This window comes from Bos grunniens, chromosome 28, assembly GCF_055505025.1.
Source record: "Bos grunniens cultivar Pamir isolate PY7600 chromosome 28, Bosgru_T2T1.0, whole genome shotgun sequence".
In the NCBI taxonomy this organism is placed as follows: domain Eukaryota; kingdom Metazoa; phylum Chordata; class Mammalia; order Artiodactyla; family Bovidae; genus Bos; species Bos grunniens.
In genome coordinates this window covers 26,580,408-26,601,427 of record NC_141192.1, presented here as the reverse complement: position 1 = coordinate 26,601,427, position 21,020 = coordinate 26,580,408, and the positions used below count along the sequence as shown (strand labels likewise).

The following is a 21,020-nucleotide window of genomic DNA, read 5'->3' as shown; positions in this document are numbered from 1 at the left end:
TTTATTTAAAAAAAAGTAAATTGAAGACATTATGACATTTTAGTCCTGATCACTGTGTCTCCTAAACAAGCGCATTCTTTTGCATAGCCACAAAATTAATATCAGCTAAGAAAATAACTGATAAGATATTAACATCTAAAGTACAGTTTGTATTCAAATTGTCCAAGTTATTCTAACAATACCTTATGTAGCTGCACTGTTGTTTTACAAAGAACAACCAGAACAAAAATACCAACAGATTTCAATCAGGGATTACACATTGCATTTAACTGGCATTTTTTTTTCTCTGTCTCCTTAACATAAAACAGTTCTCTCATGACAAGGAATTTTAACAACCCTTTCTTTTCAATGGACATATCAGCTGTCCTTTGTTTAATCACTTTTGTATTTTTTTTTAGGGAGCAAAAAGCCATACAGTCAGAATTGGTGGATTCTGCACCGTTTCTCAAGAGTGGGAGTAGGATCATCCAAAAGGGCTGTCCTGAAACAGTGGTATTTTCTAAGAGCCAGAGTGCGTGTTGGTGCCAGCACGCTGGTGTTGCTGTCAGGCTGGCTTCCTGCTGTAATGAGTGATGTCAGAGTTAAACGAGGTGGTGGTATAGTTCTTCTGGCACATGTTTGCTTTCTTTTTTTTGTTGATGAGTTGCCCAGGATAGGATAAAGTTCCCTCCTCTCTGATTTGCTTGTACAAAGAAAGTACCTAGAGATCCTCTTATCAGCTGACCACCTCCAAGAGAACAGAGAGATTATCTTTAGATGCTTTCACAATGTTTAATTTTTATGTCTGGTGGTTCGATTTTTATAATTTCTGTTATTGATTATTTGCTAAACAAAATAAGGAGACCAAACCTTCTTTAAACCTCATGAATCAAAGAGTAACATGCAGGGTGCCTACGAAAAGAGGGAGAGTTCTCAACATAAACAGAAAGGTTGTTCTAGCTCTAAGGAGTGGCATGAGAAAAAAAATTATTGAACTGGAAATAACAGGCCTATTAGATGTGAACAAGTGACATGAAGGAAGTGGTTTAAGAAATATGAAAATAGACTGTTTTGATTCCCAAATCATCACAAGTTTAGTTTTAATTAAAAAGCAATGGGGACTTCACAGTGGTATCCTTACTTCTAGAATATACAGTGCCTGTCACAAAGTATGCCATCGGAGCGATCTGTTCTTTTATAATGGAGAGAAATTAACAGATTATTTGAAAGCAAAATATTCAGTTCACTTTAGACTGGTTGGAGCCCAGTAGAGAGTTGCTATGCTTGTTTGTGAGGGGACTATAGATGACTACAGTCTGGATTGCACAGTAGGTATGAATGCACAGTGGGAGGACTTGGCAGCAATTTTAAATCTGAGTTCAGTTCAGGGAAGTTCACTTGGAGGTCAGGATAGAACCCATGTTTGTGGCTTTTCTTACTCATCTCCTTTTTATTTGTGTAGAGGCGTTACTTTAAGAGAGGAAGTTTTCTCAACATATTCAGAAGTGGTTTATGTGCAATTTTTCTTCACCAGAAGCCTTTTTTAAACTTTAGATTACAGCGAACTCTCCTTATCTTTAATGTTGATGGGGCTAATGCTGAGTTTGGGTTTTAACAGATCCTGTGTTTAAGGGGCTAAATAAAGAAATAGTTTCTCTGAGCTGCGAGTTATTCAGGAGTCAGGGGTTGGTCAGATGATGTGCGTAATTCTTAACTCCATCAAGTATAGCCACTTAACCAGTTTGACAGGAATGTAGAGCATGTGAATGTTGATTAAACATGTCAATATTCCTTATGTAGACTTTGTACACAGTCAAAAAATGGGTCTCATTCCTCCAAAGAAGACATACAGATGCCCAACAGGAACATGAAAAGATGCTCAATGCCCCTAATTATTAGAGAAATGCAAATCAAAACCACCCTGAGGTATTACCTCACACTGGTCAGAATGGCCATCATTAAAATATCTACGAATAACAAATGCTGGCGAGAGGGTGTGGAGAAAAGGGAACCCCCCTACACCATTGGTTGGAATGTAAAATCATACAGTTACTATTTGTGGAGAACAGTGTGAAGTTTCCTTAGAAATCTAGAAATAGAATTACCATATGATCTGGCAGTCTCACTCCTGGTCATGTATCCAGAAAAAAACTATAATCCAAAAAGATACAGGCACCCCTTTGTTCATGACAGCAGTATTTACACTAGCCAAGACACGGAAGCAACCTAAATGTCCATGGACAGATGAATGGATAACGAAGATGTGGCAGATACATACAATGAAATACTACTCAGCCATAAAAAAGAATGAAGTAATAAGAGTTGCAGCAACATGGATGAACCAACAGATTATCATACTGAGTGAAATGAGTCAGACAGTTAAAGACAAATATTATATCACTTACATGTGAAATCTAAAATATGATACAGGTGAACTTACTTACAAAACAGAAACCGGCGCCCAGACCAATGGTTACCAAAGGGAAAAGGGAGGGGGATAAATTAGGAATTTGGAATTAGCAAATACAAAGTACTGTTCATAAAATATAATACATAAATAAGGTCCTACTATATAGAACAGGTAACTAACTATCTTACAGTAAACCATAATGGAAAATAGTATGAAAAAGAATTATACACATGTATGTATGGATATAAAAAACTGAATCACTTTGTTGTACAACAGAAACTAGCACACTATAAATCAACTATACTTTAATAAAAATGTTAGAAAATGGGTCTCAGATATCTTGTTATATGTGACAGTAATGCATTAGTGCGTCACAATTCACAATTACTTAGATAACTTGTGAACATTGATTTTTATTCAACTACTGATGTTGAAGGTATTTGCTATGAGTTACACATTGTATGAATTACAGAGTTTTTTGGTATAGAGCAAAGAACACAGGTTTTAAAATTGGAAGTTCTATATTTTGCTTCGGCTTCGATGCTTGGTGGGTACTTTATTCATATCATTACTTTCTGAGCCTTATCATCTATAGAGATAGAACAATAATACCTATCTTATGTATGAGTTTCTTATTTGTAGTGACAATTAGAATGGAAAAATTGGACCTGGTAAACTGGGGAATGCTGTTGATTTTAGGAAATGTTGTCTTCTTTTAGTTCTGTATGGCATTCTATACAGCATCCACAGGAAGCCCAATTCTCTAGGATATTCTGTATTGAGTTCAGCATTATTTTTAAATATTTTTCTTTAGTCTGGGTATACCACACAGTAGGCCTGGTAGTTGGAGGGTGAGGTGATGGCCAGGGGTGATGGCCAGAGAAAAGCCATCATAAGAAGATGATGAAATACTAGTCTGATCTGCTGTGGATTGATTTCTTCCCTTTAGTGTTATCTTTAGGTTTCCTTTTAGAGTAGAAATTAGAACTCTAAAGTAAAGTTAGCAGTTTAGCTCTGACGACATGAAAATTCCAAGCTTCATAGCTCTTGATGACTATAATTAAAACATGTATAAAGTCTTACAAAAGAATTTTTTTAACTGTGTTTTTTTCTCCTTGGCAGTTTTAAACTTGTATCATTGATTAAAGAATTCAGGGTTTGGGGTTTTCTCATTGGGCTTTTTTTCCTGATTGTAATTTTCATACTTTCTTTAAGACCACGTGTTTTACTAAGTGGGAATTCTCTACTAGAGAATTCTTAGCAACAGATCTTTTCTTGAAATTTGTATAATTCAAAGTTACGTATTATTTTGCAGTAATCATGCATGAACTTCTGCTACCTGATGGCTGCTTAAACAGTAGCATAATGACTCATTTAGCAAGGATATACACAGATACATGGGTTATCACTGAACCCTGTACTAGCTGTAATCATTTGGCCATAAACAGGCACAAATTTATTATTTTCAAGGATTTACTAATTTTTACCACTTTATATAACTCTTTTTCCTTATAATCTCTTAACATTTATTTTAGTGTTTAGGTAAGGACGGAGTTTGGCAAAAGTTGAGAGAGACTAGTCATTTTCACATTACTTTTAAAAAATACACTTTGACCTTAGCATATGGACTGCATATTGCTTAATCATAATCAGCTTTAATCCAAAACTAAAGTAACCTAAGGTCGTCACACCTTAGTTTCTTGAAGATGCAGAATTCAGAAATTCAGATTCTTCAGCCCGACTTCCAAAGATTCTCATTCCCAGTTGATCCTTGTATCCGGACAGATTTGGGAGCTTCTAAACCATTTATAGAGAGCTTTTCAAATAGTTTAAGGGTTTAGGATTCCTCAGAGGATTCTACAATCAGTGAAACTAAATTAAATTCTCTAGGACAACTTAACACATTTGTCTCATTTATTTGCATTCATCTCTTATTTTTTGATGATCCCAAGAAAGATTTCCTCTGAGGGGAAAAATACTACTTTGAAAAAATTCAGAAAACTACTGTTATAAAATAGATTGTTTCTAAAATTCCCTCGTGTTTAAAATTGATTTTATTTTAAAAACTCAGAGTCTGTGTTAATGTTAGAGACCTAATCTTCAAACAGAATCGAACTATGATAAAGGACAAAATACATTTGCCCTCTTTATCCTACATGAAGCCTTTTATAAATATAAACTTGGTTGCCAGAATAGCCTGCCTTTTTGTTTTCACTAAATTCTGTGAATTCTTTCTACATATAGTATTTCATTGTCCTCCTGATAGAAGCACACTGTAGTTTCACTTGGCTAAAAGACATATAGGCAGTGAAGTGCTGGGAATGCTTAACAATGGAAGCAAAGGGACTGATTCATGTCATTTACCAATTTCCATGATGTAAATACTCCCAACAATAGTAGCCTGTTTCACGCTACCAGTGTGATGTCACCGAATGTGGAGCTGGGCCGAGACAGCCACAGTACTTAGTATTTCCACTATACACATAGAATAGGCATAAATAACCTCAAGAGCATAGCAAAATCCAATAAGATAATTAGGAAATGAGGAGTTTGAGTATTTACTGTTTGACTACTCATGTGTTTTCTATATTCAATTAGTTGACCATAAGCTATTCTAGAAATTGTTTCCATGCTTCTTTGGTGAAATAGAGTGTTTCAAAATGGGAGATTTTTACATTTTCTACTTTATTTTTTAGATTACCTATACATTTTAAACAATAACAAAAACAGTATTTAAAAAGAAGCCTTCCAAAATATTTTAACATGTGGCTAAGTTGGGGAACCACCCATGGTTCCCAAACTCGGCTACCCAAACTAAAAAATCCTTTTTGGTTCTCTGGTACCATAGAGCTGAATCCTGTGCTTAACCGTCATTTTGACTATTTGTTTATGCTCTGCTGTGTTTTTTCAAATTATCTGAGAAATCGTTTGCCAAATGTATATGTTAGAAAATAAAGAAAAATTAAGAGAATTAAGACTAGGAAAAAATAGCAATCAAAATAGAAAATAAAAACCTGTGAATACAAGTACTGTATAAATATACCAATCCTAAGGCCCATCATGGTTGAACAACAAATTTTGCCTATCGGCTTCCTGGCAACTAGTCGGTAGGGAAAAAGGAGCAATATAATTCTTATCAGATAGAAGGTAGGGCATCATTTTCTCAAAGAAAACTTAAGTACTGAATTCCAAGGTAAATGTCACATATGAGATTTAATATACAGGAATACCAATATAATACACAATGCTCTTAATACTATTCCCCTGTTATTTATAGTCATGGGTTTCATATGGCAGTTTCTTATACTGTACTTCAAGAAGAAACAAGAATGTATTAAAAAGTAATAATAATTCCGTTAAAGTGATTTTCCCTCAAAGAAGAGACGTGTGATGCTTAACAACATAACCTGGTAGTCGAGCTTGATCCAAATTTAGGATGACACCACCTAGAGAAATAAAGGTTTAGAACAAGGATGGCCAAAAACAAAGAAAAGGGGCAAGTTAAATCCACTTAGCGTCTGTCCTTTGTTGTGAACTCATGTTGGTGCTGTGTTGACAAGTTTCCGAGACCAGGGTCGGCAGAAAAGAGTGCAGTGAATGAGTAGCAGTTTCTCTCTTGGTCACAGGAATGAACAGCTGGGAGACCTCTGCATGTTTACTGTCCTTAGGCCAGGCTATTTTATGTGCATTTCACTGGTCTCAGTCTTTAGTGTAAAGTGAATTACAGACAGATGGGGTTTGTTTATACTCTGTGATGAGGGCCCGGAATGTTTTATTTTGCATTGCTCTTTAAGACTGTACATGGTATCTTGTTAATTATGACTGACTCGCCGTAACCTGGTACATGTCTTTCATCATCCTGATTTTTGATCCTATCTTTTGTTTCTTTAATATTAGCTATTCCATTTTAGTTAATCTCTCTTTTCATTGAGTTTCTCCTTTAATGTAATAGAACACTATAATTAACATTTTTTGTTTGTTTGGGAGCATGATTCTGAAAGCAGTGGAATAAGGAGAATTTGCCAACTGAGCAACCCCAGGTGCCAATGAGTTTGGTCATATTATGTATTGGTGTAATATGGTTTATTATCAGCAATAAGCTATTTGTTATGCTTACTTTTAACAAACTACAGTTACAATTCTATTATTAGAGCAGTAACTCATAATACAAAGACAATTCAGAGGAAATTAAGATAGTTCTGAAATTAAATGTTAGCATCATTAACTATAATATTTGGGGGTGTTTTCCTCTTTTAAGTATCAATTTATGCACCATGTGATTGTTCTAATCCACATATTATCTAAAAAACACAGTTCATCCACTGGAAAAAATGCCTACTGACTCTCCTACTGTATTTTACTTGTTTGACTTTTGTGTTATTACATAGTCCTTAAATGGGTATTTTATACACTCCTTATAAGAATATAAATTATGTTACTTTGCCAAAGAGCAATTTGGCAGTATATTATCAGAGATCTTCAAAATCTCAGCCCCTTTGACTTAGCTATTCCACTTCTACGATATGTCATTAGGAAATAAACAGTGATTTTTAAGTGTGGATTTTGCAGTGAGAGTGCCTGACTTTGAATGTAGCCAATAAACTTACAAGATATTTGACAATGGATTTTTTTTTGAACTTCTCTAAGGCTCAGTTTTTCATTTATAAAATAGGTATGAAAATATCACCTATCTCTAGGTGTTAGTATGAGAACTAAGTTGAAATGATATATCAAAAGTGTTTAACATCCTGCCTAATATAAAATGTTGATAAATAATTGCTATTATTAGTAATTATAGAAAGACTTAAGGATAAAAATCTATGTGCTCTAAAATGTCAATTATGTTTAAATTATGATATTTTATAACATAATTAGAACTTTTTTTAATATTGGTCTTTAAACTGTTAAGATAATGTTGTAAGATTGTAGAAAAACTTGAAAAGATAATGCCAAAATGTTAAGACTGGATCACTGTTAATAATTTTTAAAGCTACATGATACATTCTCTGACATAAATCATTCCAATGTTTTCTTAGGTCAGTCTCCCAAGGCACTAGAAATAAAAACAAAAATAAACAAATGGGACCTAATCAAGCTTATAAACTTTTGCACAGCAAAGGAAACCATAAACAAAATGAAAAGACAACCTACAGACAGAGAAAATATCTGCAAACAGTGCAACAGACAAGGGCTTAATCTCCAAAATATAAAAACAGCTCATATAACTCAAGAACAACAAAAAAACAACCCAATCAAAAAAATGGGCAGAAGACCTAAATAAACATTCCTCCACAGAAGACATACAGGTGGCCAATAGGCACATGAAAAGATTCTCAACATCACTAATTATTAGAGAAATGAGAATCAAAATTACACACCTGTCAGAATGTCCATCATTAAAAATTCTACAAATAAGTGCTGGAAAGGGTGTGGAGAACAGGGAACCATCCTCCTACAATGCTGGTGGCAATGTAAGTTGATGCAGCCATGATGTAAAACAGTATGGAGATTCCTCAGAAAACTAAAAATAGAATTATCATATGATCCAGCAGTCCCACTCCTGGGCATATACCCAGACAGAACTATAATTCCAAAAGATACATGCACCCCTATGTTCATAGCAGCAGTATTCACAAAAGCCAAGACATGGAAACAATCTACATGTGCATCAACAGATGAATGGAGAAAGATGTAGTGCGTATATACAATGGAATACTACTCAACCATAACAAAGAACAAAACAGCATCATTTGCAACAACACGGATGCAACTGGAGAATATCATACTAAGTGAAGTCAGTCAGAAAGAGAAAGACAAATACTATATGATATCACTTATATGTGGAATTTAAAACATAACACAAATGAACCCATCCAGGAAACAGAAACAGACGCATAGAGAACAAACTTGTGGCTGCCAGGAGGTAGGGGTGGAGGAAGGATGGATTGGGAGTTATAGGTTAGCAGATGCCAACTATTATGTATAGAATGGATAAACAAAATCCTACTTTAGAGCACAGTAAACTGTATGCAGTATCCTTGGATAAACCATAATGAAAAAGAATATGAAAAAGAATACATGTATCTGTGTAACTGAGTCATTTTGCTATACTACAGCAATTACAACATTGTAAATCAACTATACTTCAATTAAAAAAAACTAGCTGATAGAGGGATTTGTTTTATTAAGACTATTCTATTTGTGTGTGGCTTTATTTTTCATTTTTTAAATTATTTATTTTTGGCTGTGCTGGTTCTTTGTTGCTAGGTCTTTTCTCCAGTTGCAGCATGCAGGGGCTACTCTTCATTGCAGTGCCCGGGCTTCTCATTGTGATGGCTTCCCTTGGTGCGGAGCCTGGACTCTAGGGCATGCGAGCTTCAGCAGTTCTGACACGTGGTTCCTGGGCTGTAGAGCACAGGGTTTAGCAGTTGCGGCACACGGGCTTAGTTGCTCTGCGGCATGTGGATCTTCCTGGATTCAGGGATCAAACCCATGTCTGCTGCATTGGCAGGCGGATTCTTTACCGCTGAGCCACCAAGGAAGCCCTTTCAGTGTTTTTAAAAGAATGACAAGAGTAATAAAAAAGGAAGTTTAAATCTTTGGAATTAGTTCTTTGTAATTTAAATGTTAAATTGATCAGTTTGTTATTAAAATGTTATTGATGCATTTATAAAAGTTTGAAAGACTTTGAATGATATATTAGGCTTGTGAAAAGTTTAGTAAAAATCGTAACAAATTTATAAAAGAAAGATGGTTTATTCAGTCATGGAATTTCTTGATTTTTATTGTCTTTTTAATGCTTTTGTATATCTTCCAAAAATTCTGCAATAAGTTCTTTTTTAGAATCTTAATCAGAAAAGTATTTAACCAATTTTTTTATGAATTGATGCTTAACTTTTATGCTTTGATGACATTAAATCTAGTATTGAGTGCACCCTTATTCATTGCTTCTTAGATTGCCCTTTGAATATGTAATTTTCAAACAATTTTGGTGGAAGTTGGATTGTGTCTTAACATCTGTCCAGAAGATAGCTATTTCAAGTATTTTTCATATATGAAAAATGATACAAGAACCGTCCTCACTACTGCATTCCCATAAATTTTATTTCCTTTTTTAAACAGTGTTTTTCAGCATAGCCAGTGTTCATATAGGCAACTTTACCTTAACGGGGGGAAAGGGTGTTATGAGTATTTTGGCAAAGTTCTCACCTCTTTAGGCAAAAATAAAATTAAGAAGAAATTAGCAACTATTTCTTCCTGCCTCTGTAACTGAAATGATATTCATATTTATAGGTCAACTTTATTTGTAGTAAATACTCCCTTTATAAACTGCAAGTTTCTCTTGTAGGTGGCCTTCTAAAATAAACTTTATTTGCTTTTGTACACTATGTGCTCATGCTTTGGCCTTATGCCTGACCTCCCAGGTTGCAAACATCTACAGTAGAGCCCAATATTAAAGAAAATGAACCCAAAAAATCACTGAGAAAATATTACAGTGTTAGTAATAAATTATCCAGTATATTTTCATTGGAGCAATAAATTATCATATGAACAGTGGTGGTCTTTAAAAATTGTCCCACTATTCACTAAGACGTTTAATCTTTCCCATGTTCCAAATGAAATACATCATTAGTTTCTACTCTTTACAACATTTCGGTGTTAGGGACATAATATTTGTTCATTTCACTGGTTCTGTTCAATACAGAGGTTAAAAAATAAAGGCAAAACACCTGTATACATAGCACCAACTAGCACCAAATCTTACTATGTGTAAGAAAATTATTTTCGAAGTCAGTTATGTATACATTAAGAATTCAAACAATCTAAAATAGAGTATGCTAAAGGAAAAATGACTAATGCTAACAAATTCTAAAATTCACAATAAAAGTAATTTAGAAGTCTCTGGAAGAGGGTGGGATCTTGATGGGAAAAAGTTAATTAAGCCAGTGTTGGGGGGGGGGGAAATAGAAGAAAGAAAGGAGAGGAGGGAGGGGAGGATAAGGAGGAAAGGAGACATGCAGGCAGGAAGCACACACTCCAGGACTGAAGTGAAATACAAGAGGCATATTGAGGAAACCATGTTAGAACAGGTGGTTTATATAAGGCAGTGTTTTTCCAAATGACGTTCTGATGAGTCCCCACATGGGCCGTTTGGCAAGCAGGTGAAGAGGCCAGCTACTACAGTCTTTAAGCAGGGCAGGACAGCAGGTGTGTTAGGAAGACTGCTCTACAGTGGAGCCAGAAGCTGTGTTGGGAAAACCATTGAGTAAGTCAGATGAGATGGCACAAGCCCAAATGTATCGCTGGCCACTGGTATATAAATAAAAGAGGATGGAGGCATGGGTGCTCCCGAGGAGAAAGCTGAGTTACAGACTGAATGCGTGATACAGCAGGGGAAGGAGAAGAAGACTCAAACACTGATGGTGATGGAGAGGTTCATGTTGAATTAAATCCAGCTACTAAGTACTAGGTTGTATGAGAATATGGAAGATAATATGTTGATTGTGTCCCAATTGTAAAAGGAAATACAGAGTAGACTGAAATGATTAACTTGAATATGTAAACTTTATCTGCGGTGGCTGACAGTGGGGTTATACCTTAGGTTGGCAGTGAGGATGAACACAGAGCAGACCTGAGAGCTGTGTTCTCGTTTACACCTCAGGTGCTAAGTCAACTGATTTAGAAACCACTAAGCTGGAAAGCCTCTGTGCCTTGTAAGGTGCCCGTGTTAAACTGAAACTCCCTAGGCTCTGTGGCACAGCTAAAAGTCTCATAGCCAGAGTCTGGGAATTGGCTTCTGGTGAGGTAGCATTCACAGGGTAGTAGTATTAGATAACGGAGAGTATTAATGATGAGGCTTTCGGTCGGTGAGGATAAAATCCCGAGCAGAAGACTTGTTGTTCCTCAGACCTGGTGACATGAGCCGCGAACACGTGGTTCAGCTTTCTGAAGGATAAGTCACCAGGGATTTATAGCCCATCCCCCCTCCCTCAGATAAACTATAAATGAACTAAAAATCTCTATCTTTCTCTATATCTCTCATATAAAGATATATTCACTTGCTCTCAGTCTAAGAACGCATATTTAAATGGAAACACTTATTTGAAAGTCCTTAAATTAGTGTTAAGGGCTGAATGGTGTCCCTCTCCCAAAACTTGTATGTTGAAGTCTTAACCTGCAATATCTCAGAATGTGACTGTATTTGGAGATAAGATCTTTAAAGAGGCAAGTAAGCTAAAATGAGGTATTCAGAATGGGCCGTAATCCAATATGACTGGTATTCTTACAAGAAAAAGAGATTAGGACACACACACAAGGTATGAGGACACAGTGAGAATGTGACCACCTGCAATCCACAGAGAAAGACCTCAGGAAAAAACTAAACTAGCCCACACCTTGATCTTGGACTTCCAGCCATCAGAACTATGAGACAATAAACAGCTGTAGTTTTAACCATCCAGTTTGTGCTATTTTGTTATGGCAGCCCTGGCAAACATAATACATTATGTATTTGAGCAAACTTCATAAACAAAATCAAAAGATAATAACCTAGAAAGATATGGGCTAACATACAAAACGCACAAGGGCCTTGAATCACCTACACTCCAGTAACAATGAGCACACTTAGCACTCAGATCTTAAATACCAGACAGTCTTAAATACCACTCACTGTCCAATAAAGGAAACCAAGGCTCCATGGAGAAGTGGCTGATTCTAGGAATGCAACAGGAATTATTACATGGCATGAGCCAGGTCCATTTTATAGTGCCAGAAAGTAATTAGTAATTGCTTAAAAAAAAAAAGTCCCTCCCGATTATAGAGGTACAAAGGGACACAGGAACTAACTGAAAGATTTCCCAATGTTCAGAGCTTTTGAGTAACAAATAGATTAAAACCTAAAAAGTATAAAATAAACATACAAGTACATATTGATGTAAATAAATTATTGAATAAATGGCTGGGGGATAATAGACAAATCTCCCATGCAGAAGAATTCCAAATAATTTATATAGCTACTCCACCCTCAAGGAGGTAGAGGTCAACTCCTCACTCAACGTGGCCTGTGCATAGTGACCCCCTTCCCAAGACTACACCATGGAAAGCAAGGTAGGGCAGGGAGTAACCTTACAATGGCGAATCGAACAGGCACCACTTCAGCCTGGTGTTCAGGGTTGACAAAACAGTGATAAGTCATACTAATAGTATGTGCCCTTAATATAATATGATGTGATAGAACTGTGCTTCTGTGATTTTCCTCACCAAAACCCATACAGTCTCTAATCATGAGAAAAACATCAGACAAATGCCTGTCGAGCAGTTTCCTACAGTGTTCAGTTCATGTCCGACTCTTTGCGGCCCCACGAACTGCAGCACGCCGGGCCTCCCTGTCCATCACCAACTCTCGGAGTTCACTCAGACTCACGTCCATCGAGTCAGTGATGCCATCCAGCCATCTCATCCTCTGTCGTCCCCTTCTCCTCCTGCCCCCAACCCCTCCCAGCATCAGGGTCTTTTCCAATGAGTCAGCTCTTCCATCAGAGTACATCAAAGTATTGGCGTTTCAGCTTCAACATCAGTCCTTCCAGTGAATATTCAGGATTGATTTCCTTCAGGATGGACGGGTTGGATCTCCCTGCAGTCCAAGGGACTCTCAAGAGTCTTCTCCAACATCACAGTTCAAAAGCATCAATTTTTGGAGCTCAGCTTTCTTTGTAGTCCAGCACTCACATTCATACATGAAAAACCATAGCCTTGACTACTTTGTTGGCAAAGTTGTATCTCTGCTTTTGAATATGCTGTCTAGGTTGGTCATAACTTTCCTTCCAAGAAGTAAGCATCTTTTAATTTCATGGCTGCAATCACCATCTGCAGTGGTTTTGGAACCCCCCAAAAATAAAGTCTGCCACTGTTTCCACTGTTTCCCCAATCTATTTGCCATGAAGTGATGGGACTGGATGCCGTGATCTTAGTTTTCTGAATGTTGAGCTTTAAGCCAACTTTTTCACTCTCCACTTTCACTTTCATCAAGAGGCTCTTTAGTTCTTCTTCATTTTCTGCCATAAGGCTGGAGTCATCTGCATATCTGAGGTTATTGATATTTCTACGGGCAATCTTGATTCCAGCTTGTGCTTCATCCAGTCCAGCATTTTGCATGATGTACTCTGCATGTAAGTTAAATAAGCAGGGTGACAATATACAGCCTTGACGTACTCCTTTTCCTATTTGGAACCAGTCTGTTGTTCCATGTCCAGTTCTAACTTGCTTCCTGACCTGCATACAGATTTCTCAAGAAGCAGGTCAGGTGGTCTAGTATTCCTGCAGTGTAGTTGATCTGTATTCCTCAAAACTGTCCAGATCATTTCCCAAGGAGTCTGAGAAATTGTTACAGCCAAGAGTCCTAAGGAGGGAAGACAACTAACTATAAATATGCTATCTTTAATGGGATCCTGGGACAGAAAAAGGATGCTAGGTAAAAACTGTAAGAAATCTGAATAAAGTATGGACTTTGTGAAAGTCATTCAGTCATGTCCGACTCTTTGCAACACAATGGACTGTAGTCCATGGACAGACTCCTCTGTCCATGAAATTCTCCAGGCAAGAGTACTGGAGTGGGTTGCCATGCCCTTCTCCAGGGGATCTTCCCAACCCAGGGATCAAACCCAGGTCTCCCACATTGCAGCAGATTCTTTACCATCTGAGCCACCAGGGAAGCCTGAACTTTAATTAATAATATAGTTTAAATTATTTATTAATTATGACAAATATACCATACTCTGATACAAGGTAGTAGTAATAGGACTAAGTGTAGGCTATTGGGAACTATCTGTACTATCTTCTCAACTTTTCTGTAAAAATAAAACTATTCTAAAACTCTTTTTAAAAATAAACCAAAAGGAAAGTAGACAACAGAATTTCATACACTTCATGTATCAGAAAACCAGTGAACATGGGAAAAAACTCATACTTTAACTATTAAAACATATGAGATGATTATGTATCTCTTATTTAGCTGGCAAACTTTTTTAAAAAATCAAGATACACACGATTGACAATGTATAGGAATGTAAAATAGAACTCCTTCTCTGCAGTGCATATTTGGTAATAGGCAAAAATGTCTATACTCTTTGAAGCAGCAACATCACAACCAAGAAGTGAATATCAGTGTGCACAGAAATTTTTTTTTTATTATGTGCAGTAGTGCAAAGACATCTGGTACAAGCTGCTCAAGCTAATATGGGAAGCACTTCCTCTTAAGTTTTCACACCCAACCTGGGAACTTCTTGGAAAAAAAATTTTTAATGACTGGTCAACCTGTGATCCAAGGATAAGAAAAATGGGCTAAAAATATTAGCTCTTTATTGACATAGGATAGGAAAGTGGACTGAAGTTCCCTTATGTCCAAGACTTTCTCCTATAATCAACATCCTGGGGCTGATCAAACTAAGACCGCTACTTCCCCTCAGGGACAATCCCTGCTGGGACCAATCTGCCCTTGTTATCAGGGCCAATTTGAGCACTATCTGGTCTAAATTTTGGCTATGAAACTATGACCACAGAAAAATATGATTTTTGACAGTGTGGTCACAATATACTTTAGACTCCAGAGAAAGTTTGAAGAAAATTCCTTTTTAGAATTCTTGCCCTGAGAAAATAACTCCTCCTGTCCCTTAAGAAAGGCTTCCCAGATGGCACTAGGGGTAATGAATTTGCCTGCCAATGCAGGAGACATAGTAGACACTGGTTCAATCCCTAGGTTGGGAAGATTCCCTGGAGGAGGGCTGGCAACTCACTCCAGTAGCCTTGCCTGGAGAATCCCCGTGGACAGAGGAGCCTGGCAGGCTACAGTCTATGGGGTCGCAAACAGTCGGACATGACTGAGTGACTAAGTACAGCACAATAGCAGAAATCTGGAAATTAACCAAAAGCCTATACAGGACTGTTTAAATAAACCATACAAATATCACTGTGGAATGTAGTGAAGATATCAATACTGTGGACTAATATTTGAAGAGAAAAATTCCATGATATATTATGTGAAAATGCCAATGTGTACTGTGTCATGTCATTTCTGTCTCTCTCTCTCTCTCTCTATATATATATATACACACAAACACACACATATTCCTTGGATCTGGAATTTGGTGAAATAATTTAATGCTATCTGTTCGAATTAAATCCTGTTAGTAATTGTCATTTTATAAGTGCTTTGAGTTATTTTAATATATCTTATAATAAATATATCAAGTATTGTTTCACAGCATTGTCATAATTAGAAATCAGAGTGAAGGACCACTTTTTCCATTATCACAAATTGTGTGTGTGTATGCAAACATTATGTCTGTTTTAGGTTTGCATCCCATGGATAAAAAATGGGATTTGCATAAAGTGTTGCCTGTGGTAATTTCTGACTCATAGGCTGAGGACAATTTTTATTTTACTTTCTGCAATTTTGTATGTTTTCCAAAATGTTCAGGGATCCACAGAATATTTTTTGTGAAATAAAAGATTTTTAAACGGCCATTTTTAAAATAAATCTTTTGTTCCTATAAACCTGTGTAAAATATTGAAACTATCCTTTTTGTTTTCAAAAAACATTTTTTTCCTTTGCTTTTCTGAGTGGATTTAGTTTATACAGCAAGTTTTTGTACACATTTACACTGTCGTGTGGTCTCCATGTACTATCTACTTTTCTATCAGGTGAAATTTTCATGAGCTATTAAAACCATTGTTATGTTTGATTCGTCTTCTTGCACTTTTTGCTTTTAGGTTGGTGTTTGGAATGCTTTATCCTGCATATTATTCATACAAAGCTGTGAAAACGAAAAACGTGAAGGAATATGTAAGTATAGTTTTGTGAGTGATCAGTTCTAGTTGAATGTTTCCACTGTATACAATACTAGAAAAACATTATTTTAGAAACAGCTGGAATAATGTTTTGGGTTAAAAATGTTATATAAATGTAATGAAGTTCATCTTTTTTTAAAACTAATTTTGAATATAATTCCAAAGTGGAGTTTCAAAAATAGTTTGCTGTCAGTTGGCATTTAAACAAGTATGATTCCCAAATGAGTCATTGCATCTCTATTCAACCTCCAGTAAAATAAGAGGTTGGGAAACTGTCTGTTTTTTAGTCTTATAAATGTATAGGTTTACCTGGAATATCTCTTTGGTCCCAAAATCTTTTCCTTCCTTCATAGGCTTTTGTCATCTTCTAATTGATTAAATATATAGATACCTTACGACTACTGACAATTACAGTCTTTTTTTTCTTCTTGAATCATAGTATATTATAATGACTTCCTCTTCAGTCATCAATCTTTCTTTTCTCTTTCACTTTCCTCTTCCCCATCTCTTAGCTGTTGTTTTTTTTTTTTTTTTTTACTTTCACTAATTTTTAAATGTTTATTATAATAAATTCTTCAAATGTTGTTTTATGGTACTGGCATACTTTAGTTTTTAGATACAAGCACTTTTCTTCAGTTAACAGTGCTTCTCAAGCTACTTGTGATACAGGACTACTTTGGGTTTTGTTTTGTTTTTAAATAATTTCCATTATGTCATAGACCAATACATTTTAAAATAAATTTTAAAAATAGTCACTAGAAAAATGAAGTCAAATTCCAAAAACATACAAAATACTACCCAAACTTTTATTATTAGATGTAGTCGATCTGAAATTATTGTCAATTTTATATTTAAAGCAAAACAGTAACACTCCACAACCTTGCACTAGTCCACACACAACACTCTGCCTTATGGTGTCATATTTTAATTGGAATTCTGTTTTGAAAAATAAAAACAAGACTTGCTCTTCATTTCTAAACACCACAAAAATATAAGCTAGGAGTATACAACTTGCTACTAATTAATTGTACTGGCCAATACAACCCTCATTTGAAAAATTTATGATAGTGTGACTACATGAGATTTTTTTTTTTTCTGATTCTACTTTATTGTATATTTGAAGTACAGGGTGATATGTTCCTCAACTCCTACCTGTGAAGTATTATAAACCTAGAATAAACAACAACTGGTATGTCTGAGTGTCTCTGTGTACGTATCTGTGAAGTATTCTCATTCCCCTCCCAAATGTACAACGTTTTTGTTGGGAAAAAATTACAAACTGAAAATGAAGTTCTAATGAGGACCTTGTCAGCAGGGTGGCACGCAAATGCCATCCCCTAAATAAAAGATAAGAATATAGCAAAAGGAAATATAAAAGTATGTATGTGTTAGTCCCTCAGTTGTGTCCAACTCTTTGGGACCCTACAGACTGTAGCCCACCAGGCTCTTCTGTCCATGGAATTCTCCAGGCGAGAATACTGGAGTGAGTTGCCGCTTCCTTCTCCAGGGGATGTTCCCAACCCAGAGATTGAACCCAGGTGGATTCAATCCAACTGCATTGCAGGTGGATTCTTTACCATCTGAGCTACTAAGGAAACCCATAGAAGTATAACAAATTACAATGAAGAGAGGCCCTTCATGTGTAAATTAATGATAGAAGAGCAGGAAAAACAGTATTATTCAGGGATTGACCTAAGAACCATTATGACAGTATTACTACATTTCTTACTATGTATCAATTTAATTTTGTTAATGTTTTTAAGGACTTAAAAACATAGATTTGTGTTTTATTCCCTTAATACAACACTCAAAATTTTACTACTGCATTATTCTGTAAATTTGGTGTTAGTAAGAATGGTCTAATCCTCAAATTTTAGTTCTGCTTCATAAGTTAAAGTAATTTAACCTATGGAAGAGAATCCATTCACATTCTTATTCAAACTGTTGGAAAAACTTTAAGACTTGACATGTGCTTATATATTTATATATACACACATACCTACTGCATGCATACATATTTGATATATACTTCACATATTGCCTTGCACATCTTTTTAGAGATTAACTCATAAAAAAGAATTATCTGTACATAATTTTGCTACAGTATTATGACTCTGGAGCAAGTGTCTTTAACCATCCCTTTGGGAATATCAGAATCATGAGTGATCGAAGGGAAACTGGGGAAGCAAAAAAGCAGGTGGCTGGAGTTTTGATAATTACATGGTAATCAAATCTGCTTCACAAATTAAGCAAGAGCTAGAGTGAAACGGAAAAACAGTCAGGCACTGAAACAAGAAAGGCAGGAATCTGCTTTTGACACAGAAGTATGATGCTACTCTGAGACCTCCTGGGGACCGAACTGTCTGCCATCAAGTCTGCTGAAGAGACTAAGCAGAGATATCATACTAGAAAAATAGCATCTTAACGTTTACGTAATTTCTACCAATTTCAAAATACTTCTATGTATTATTATTTCCAGTTGCTACTACAACAGTTGCCACACATTTACTGGCTTAAACCAAAGCAAATGTTTCTTTTCCAGTCTCAGAAGTCAGAAATCTGAAATGGATCCACAGGCCTCATTCATTTGGAAAACTCTAGGGGAAAATCAGTTTCCTTACCTTTGCTAGCTTCTACAGGTGGCCCACACTCCTTGGCTTACGGCTGTATTCCTCCAGCTTCAAAGCCAGAAACATTGGACTGAGACCTCCTCAAGCTGCTATCTCTCTAGTTCTCCTGAGATAAAAGAAGGTTCTGAAGTCCTCTTCCCCTAATAAAGACTCTCGTGACTACATTGGACTCACCTGAGTAATCCAGGCTCCTTGCCCCATCTGAGGGTCGGCTGATTAGCCACCTGAATTCCATGTGCAGTCTGATTTCTCCTCTTAACACTCAACCTGATGTATTCACAGGTTCCAGGGATTAAGACAGGGCCATCTTTGGAGGAGGGAGACATTATTCTTCTGCCTAATACAATATCTCAGTGGCCCTCACTCCAATTCCATAAAGTAGTAAGGAATATTGGACTATTACAGGCTCAGTGAAGTGAATTAACTTGCCCAGGGTCACATGGAGAAGGCAATGGCACCCCACTCCAGTACTCTTGCCTGGAAAATCCCATGGATGGAGGAGCCTGGTGGCCTGCCATGGGGTCGCTAAGAGTCAGACATGACTGAGCGACTTCACTTTCACTTTTCACTTTCATGCATTGGAGAAGGAAATGGCAACCCACTCCAGTGTTCTTGCCTGGAGAATCCCAGGGATGGGGGAGCCTGGTGGGCTGCCATCTATGGGGTTGCACAGAGTCTGACACGACTGAAGCGATTTAGCAGCAGGATCACATGAATCATTAAGGCAGGAAAGGTATCAGATTAGAAAATAAATGAGGATTTTTCTCGCTTGAAAAGCAAAAAAGTTGAAACAGCTTTCACCGCCAACCAGCGAATATGCCTGTGATTAATTCCAAGGTGGATCTTCTGAGACCCCAGTTATATGGATATTTTCTAAGTGAAATAGCTTAACCAGTACAAGGGCAGGACCCATAAACATCTAAACCAACTGTAAGATGATTAAAGATAAAATGAGAAGTTTTTGAAAGTTCTGTATGGTCTTGGCAGTTCTTTAAATATTTCCAGCATAATTTTATTTGTGATAAAAATTTTGAGTATCATTTTCTTAGTGAGCCTCACCTAAACTTAAGTCATCCGATTTTACCCCTGGTTTATAGCAATTTTATCAAAACTCTGTTCTCACAAAGTTTTCTTGTAATCCCATCCAAATTTGTTTTTTATCTGGTAGTTTCTTAATAAAAGTAACTTTCTTAAAATTTCCCTGTTATATTCTTAATAGCCTTTTATACTACCTGTACTATATTTTTTGTATATATTTGTGTTTATTTTCCCCACCAGATAAGCTCCAAAGAGAGTTTTGTTGTTTTGTTAATTGCTATATTTCTATACCTAGAACAGTACATGTTACATAGTAGGTACTCAATATTTTTTAATGAGTAAAGAAGGAAGAAGAGTTGACTTCTAAGTATATAACAAATATTAAATGGTACTTACAAGAACATGTCCCTTTCTTCAGTGGATGGGTCTAGTTTCTCAGCTTTGATTCTGCTTGTTAAGGAGTACACAGACCAGTCTGACTTATCCCTAAGTCCAGTTATTCTGTGATGTTTGGTTAATACCTAAATTCTACTGATATCTACTTCAAAATTATTCTCAGAAAGCAAACATTTTTGGTTAATTTACTTCTTCCCACCCTAACTGCTACCATTGTCTTTAAGCCTGCAAACATTGTAGATTGCACCTGATCAAACAGATGCTGTATTCAAATCAAAACAAATGGAAAGTGCTGTGTATTTTGGCAACCTTCCTTTCTTCCTTTGCCTATTTTTAAAACGGAGCTTTCCTAGGATATAATTTCCTGCATAGTGTGGCAGCTATGGCCTACTTAAAGTCTTGCAGTCTTGCAGTAATTGAAATGTAAACTTACTGAAGAATTAGTATGGTTTTGCAATTTTTTTTAAGCCTAGACCGTCTCACGACTTGAAAATAGAGTGTTTACTTCCAAGTTGTATATAATTGCTGTAGCTTTTCTAGGAAACCAGTGTTCTTATTCTAAGAATGTTGGGGAAAGTGGCAATGAAAAGACTGGGTAGCAGTAGTTAGAAATCACAGACATTTGGTCCTGAGATTTACTGTGAGCAAGAACAAAGAACAGGGAAGACTCTGGGAGATTACTTTCTGAAAGGCCCTCCAAAACCTTGTTGACTTAGTTTTTG

General features: G+C 36.3%; 1 protein-coding gene and 1 long non-coding RNA gene across 5 annotated transcripts in view; one reads left to right on the top strand and one right to left on the bottom strand.

Moving 5' to 3' along the window:
• REEP3 (receptor accessory protein 3) overlaps positions 1-21,020 on the top strand; it is a 99,510-nt gene that overhangs the window by 32,736 nt on the left and 45,754 nt on the right. For all 3 annotated transcript variants that reach the window (XM_086382275.1, XM_086382276.1, XM_086382278.1), the window contains exon 2: positions 16,157-16,229. In XM_086382275.1, coding sequence (XP_086238401.1) covers positions 16,157-16,229 — 73 coding nt within the window. The remainder of the gene's footprint in view (positions 1-16,156; positions 16,230-21,020) is intronic.
• LOC147343045 (uncharacterized) lies at positions 642-20,437 on the bottom strand. Of its 2 annotated transcripts, XR_015156911.1 has the most exons (3): positions 20,299-20,437; positions 18,856-18,970; positions 642-727 (listed from the first exon to the last, which is right to left on the bottom strand). It is a non-coding gene; the product is annotated as an uncharacterized LOC147343045 (long non-coding RNA). The 2 variants fall into 2 exon arrangements; XR_015156910.1 differs by lacking the exon at positions 20,299-20,437 and having other exon boundaries at positions 18,856-18,985.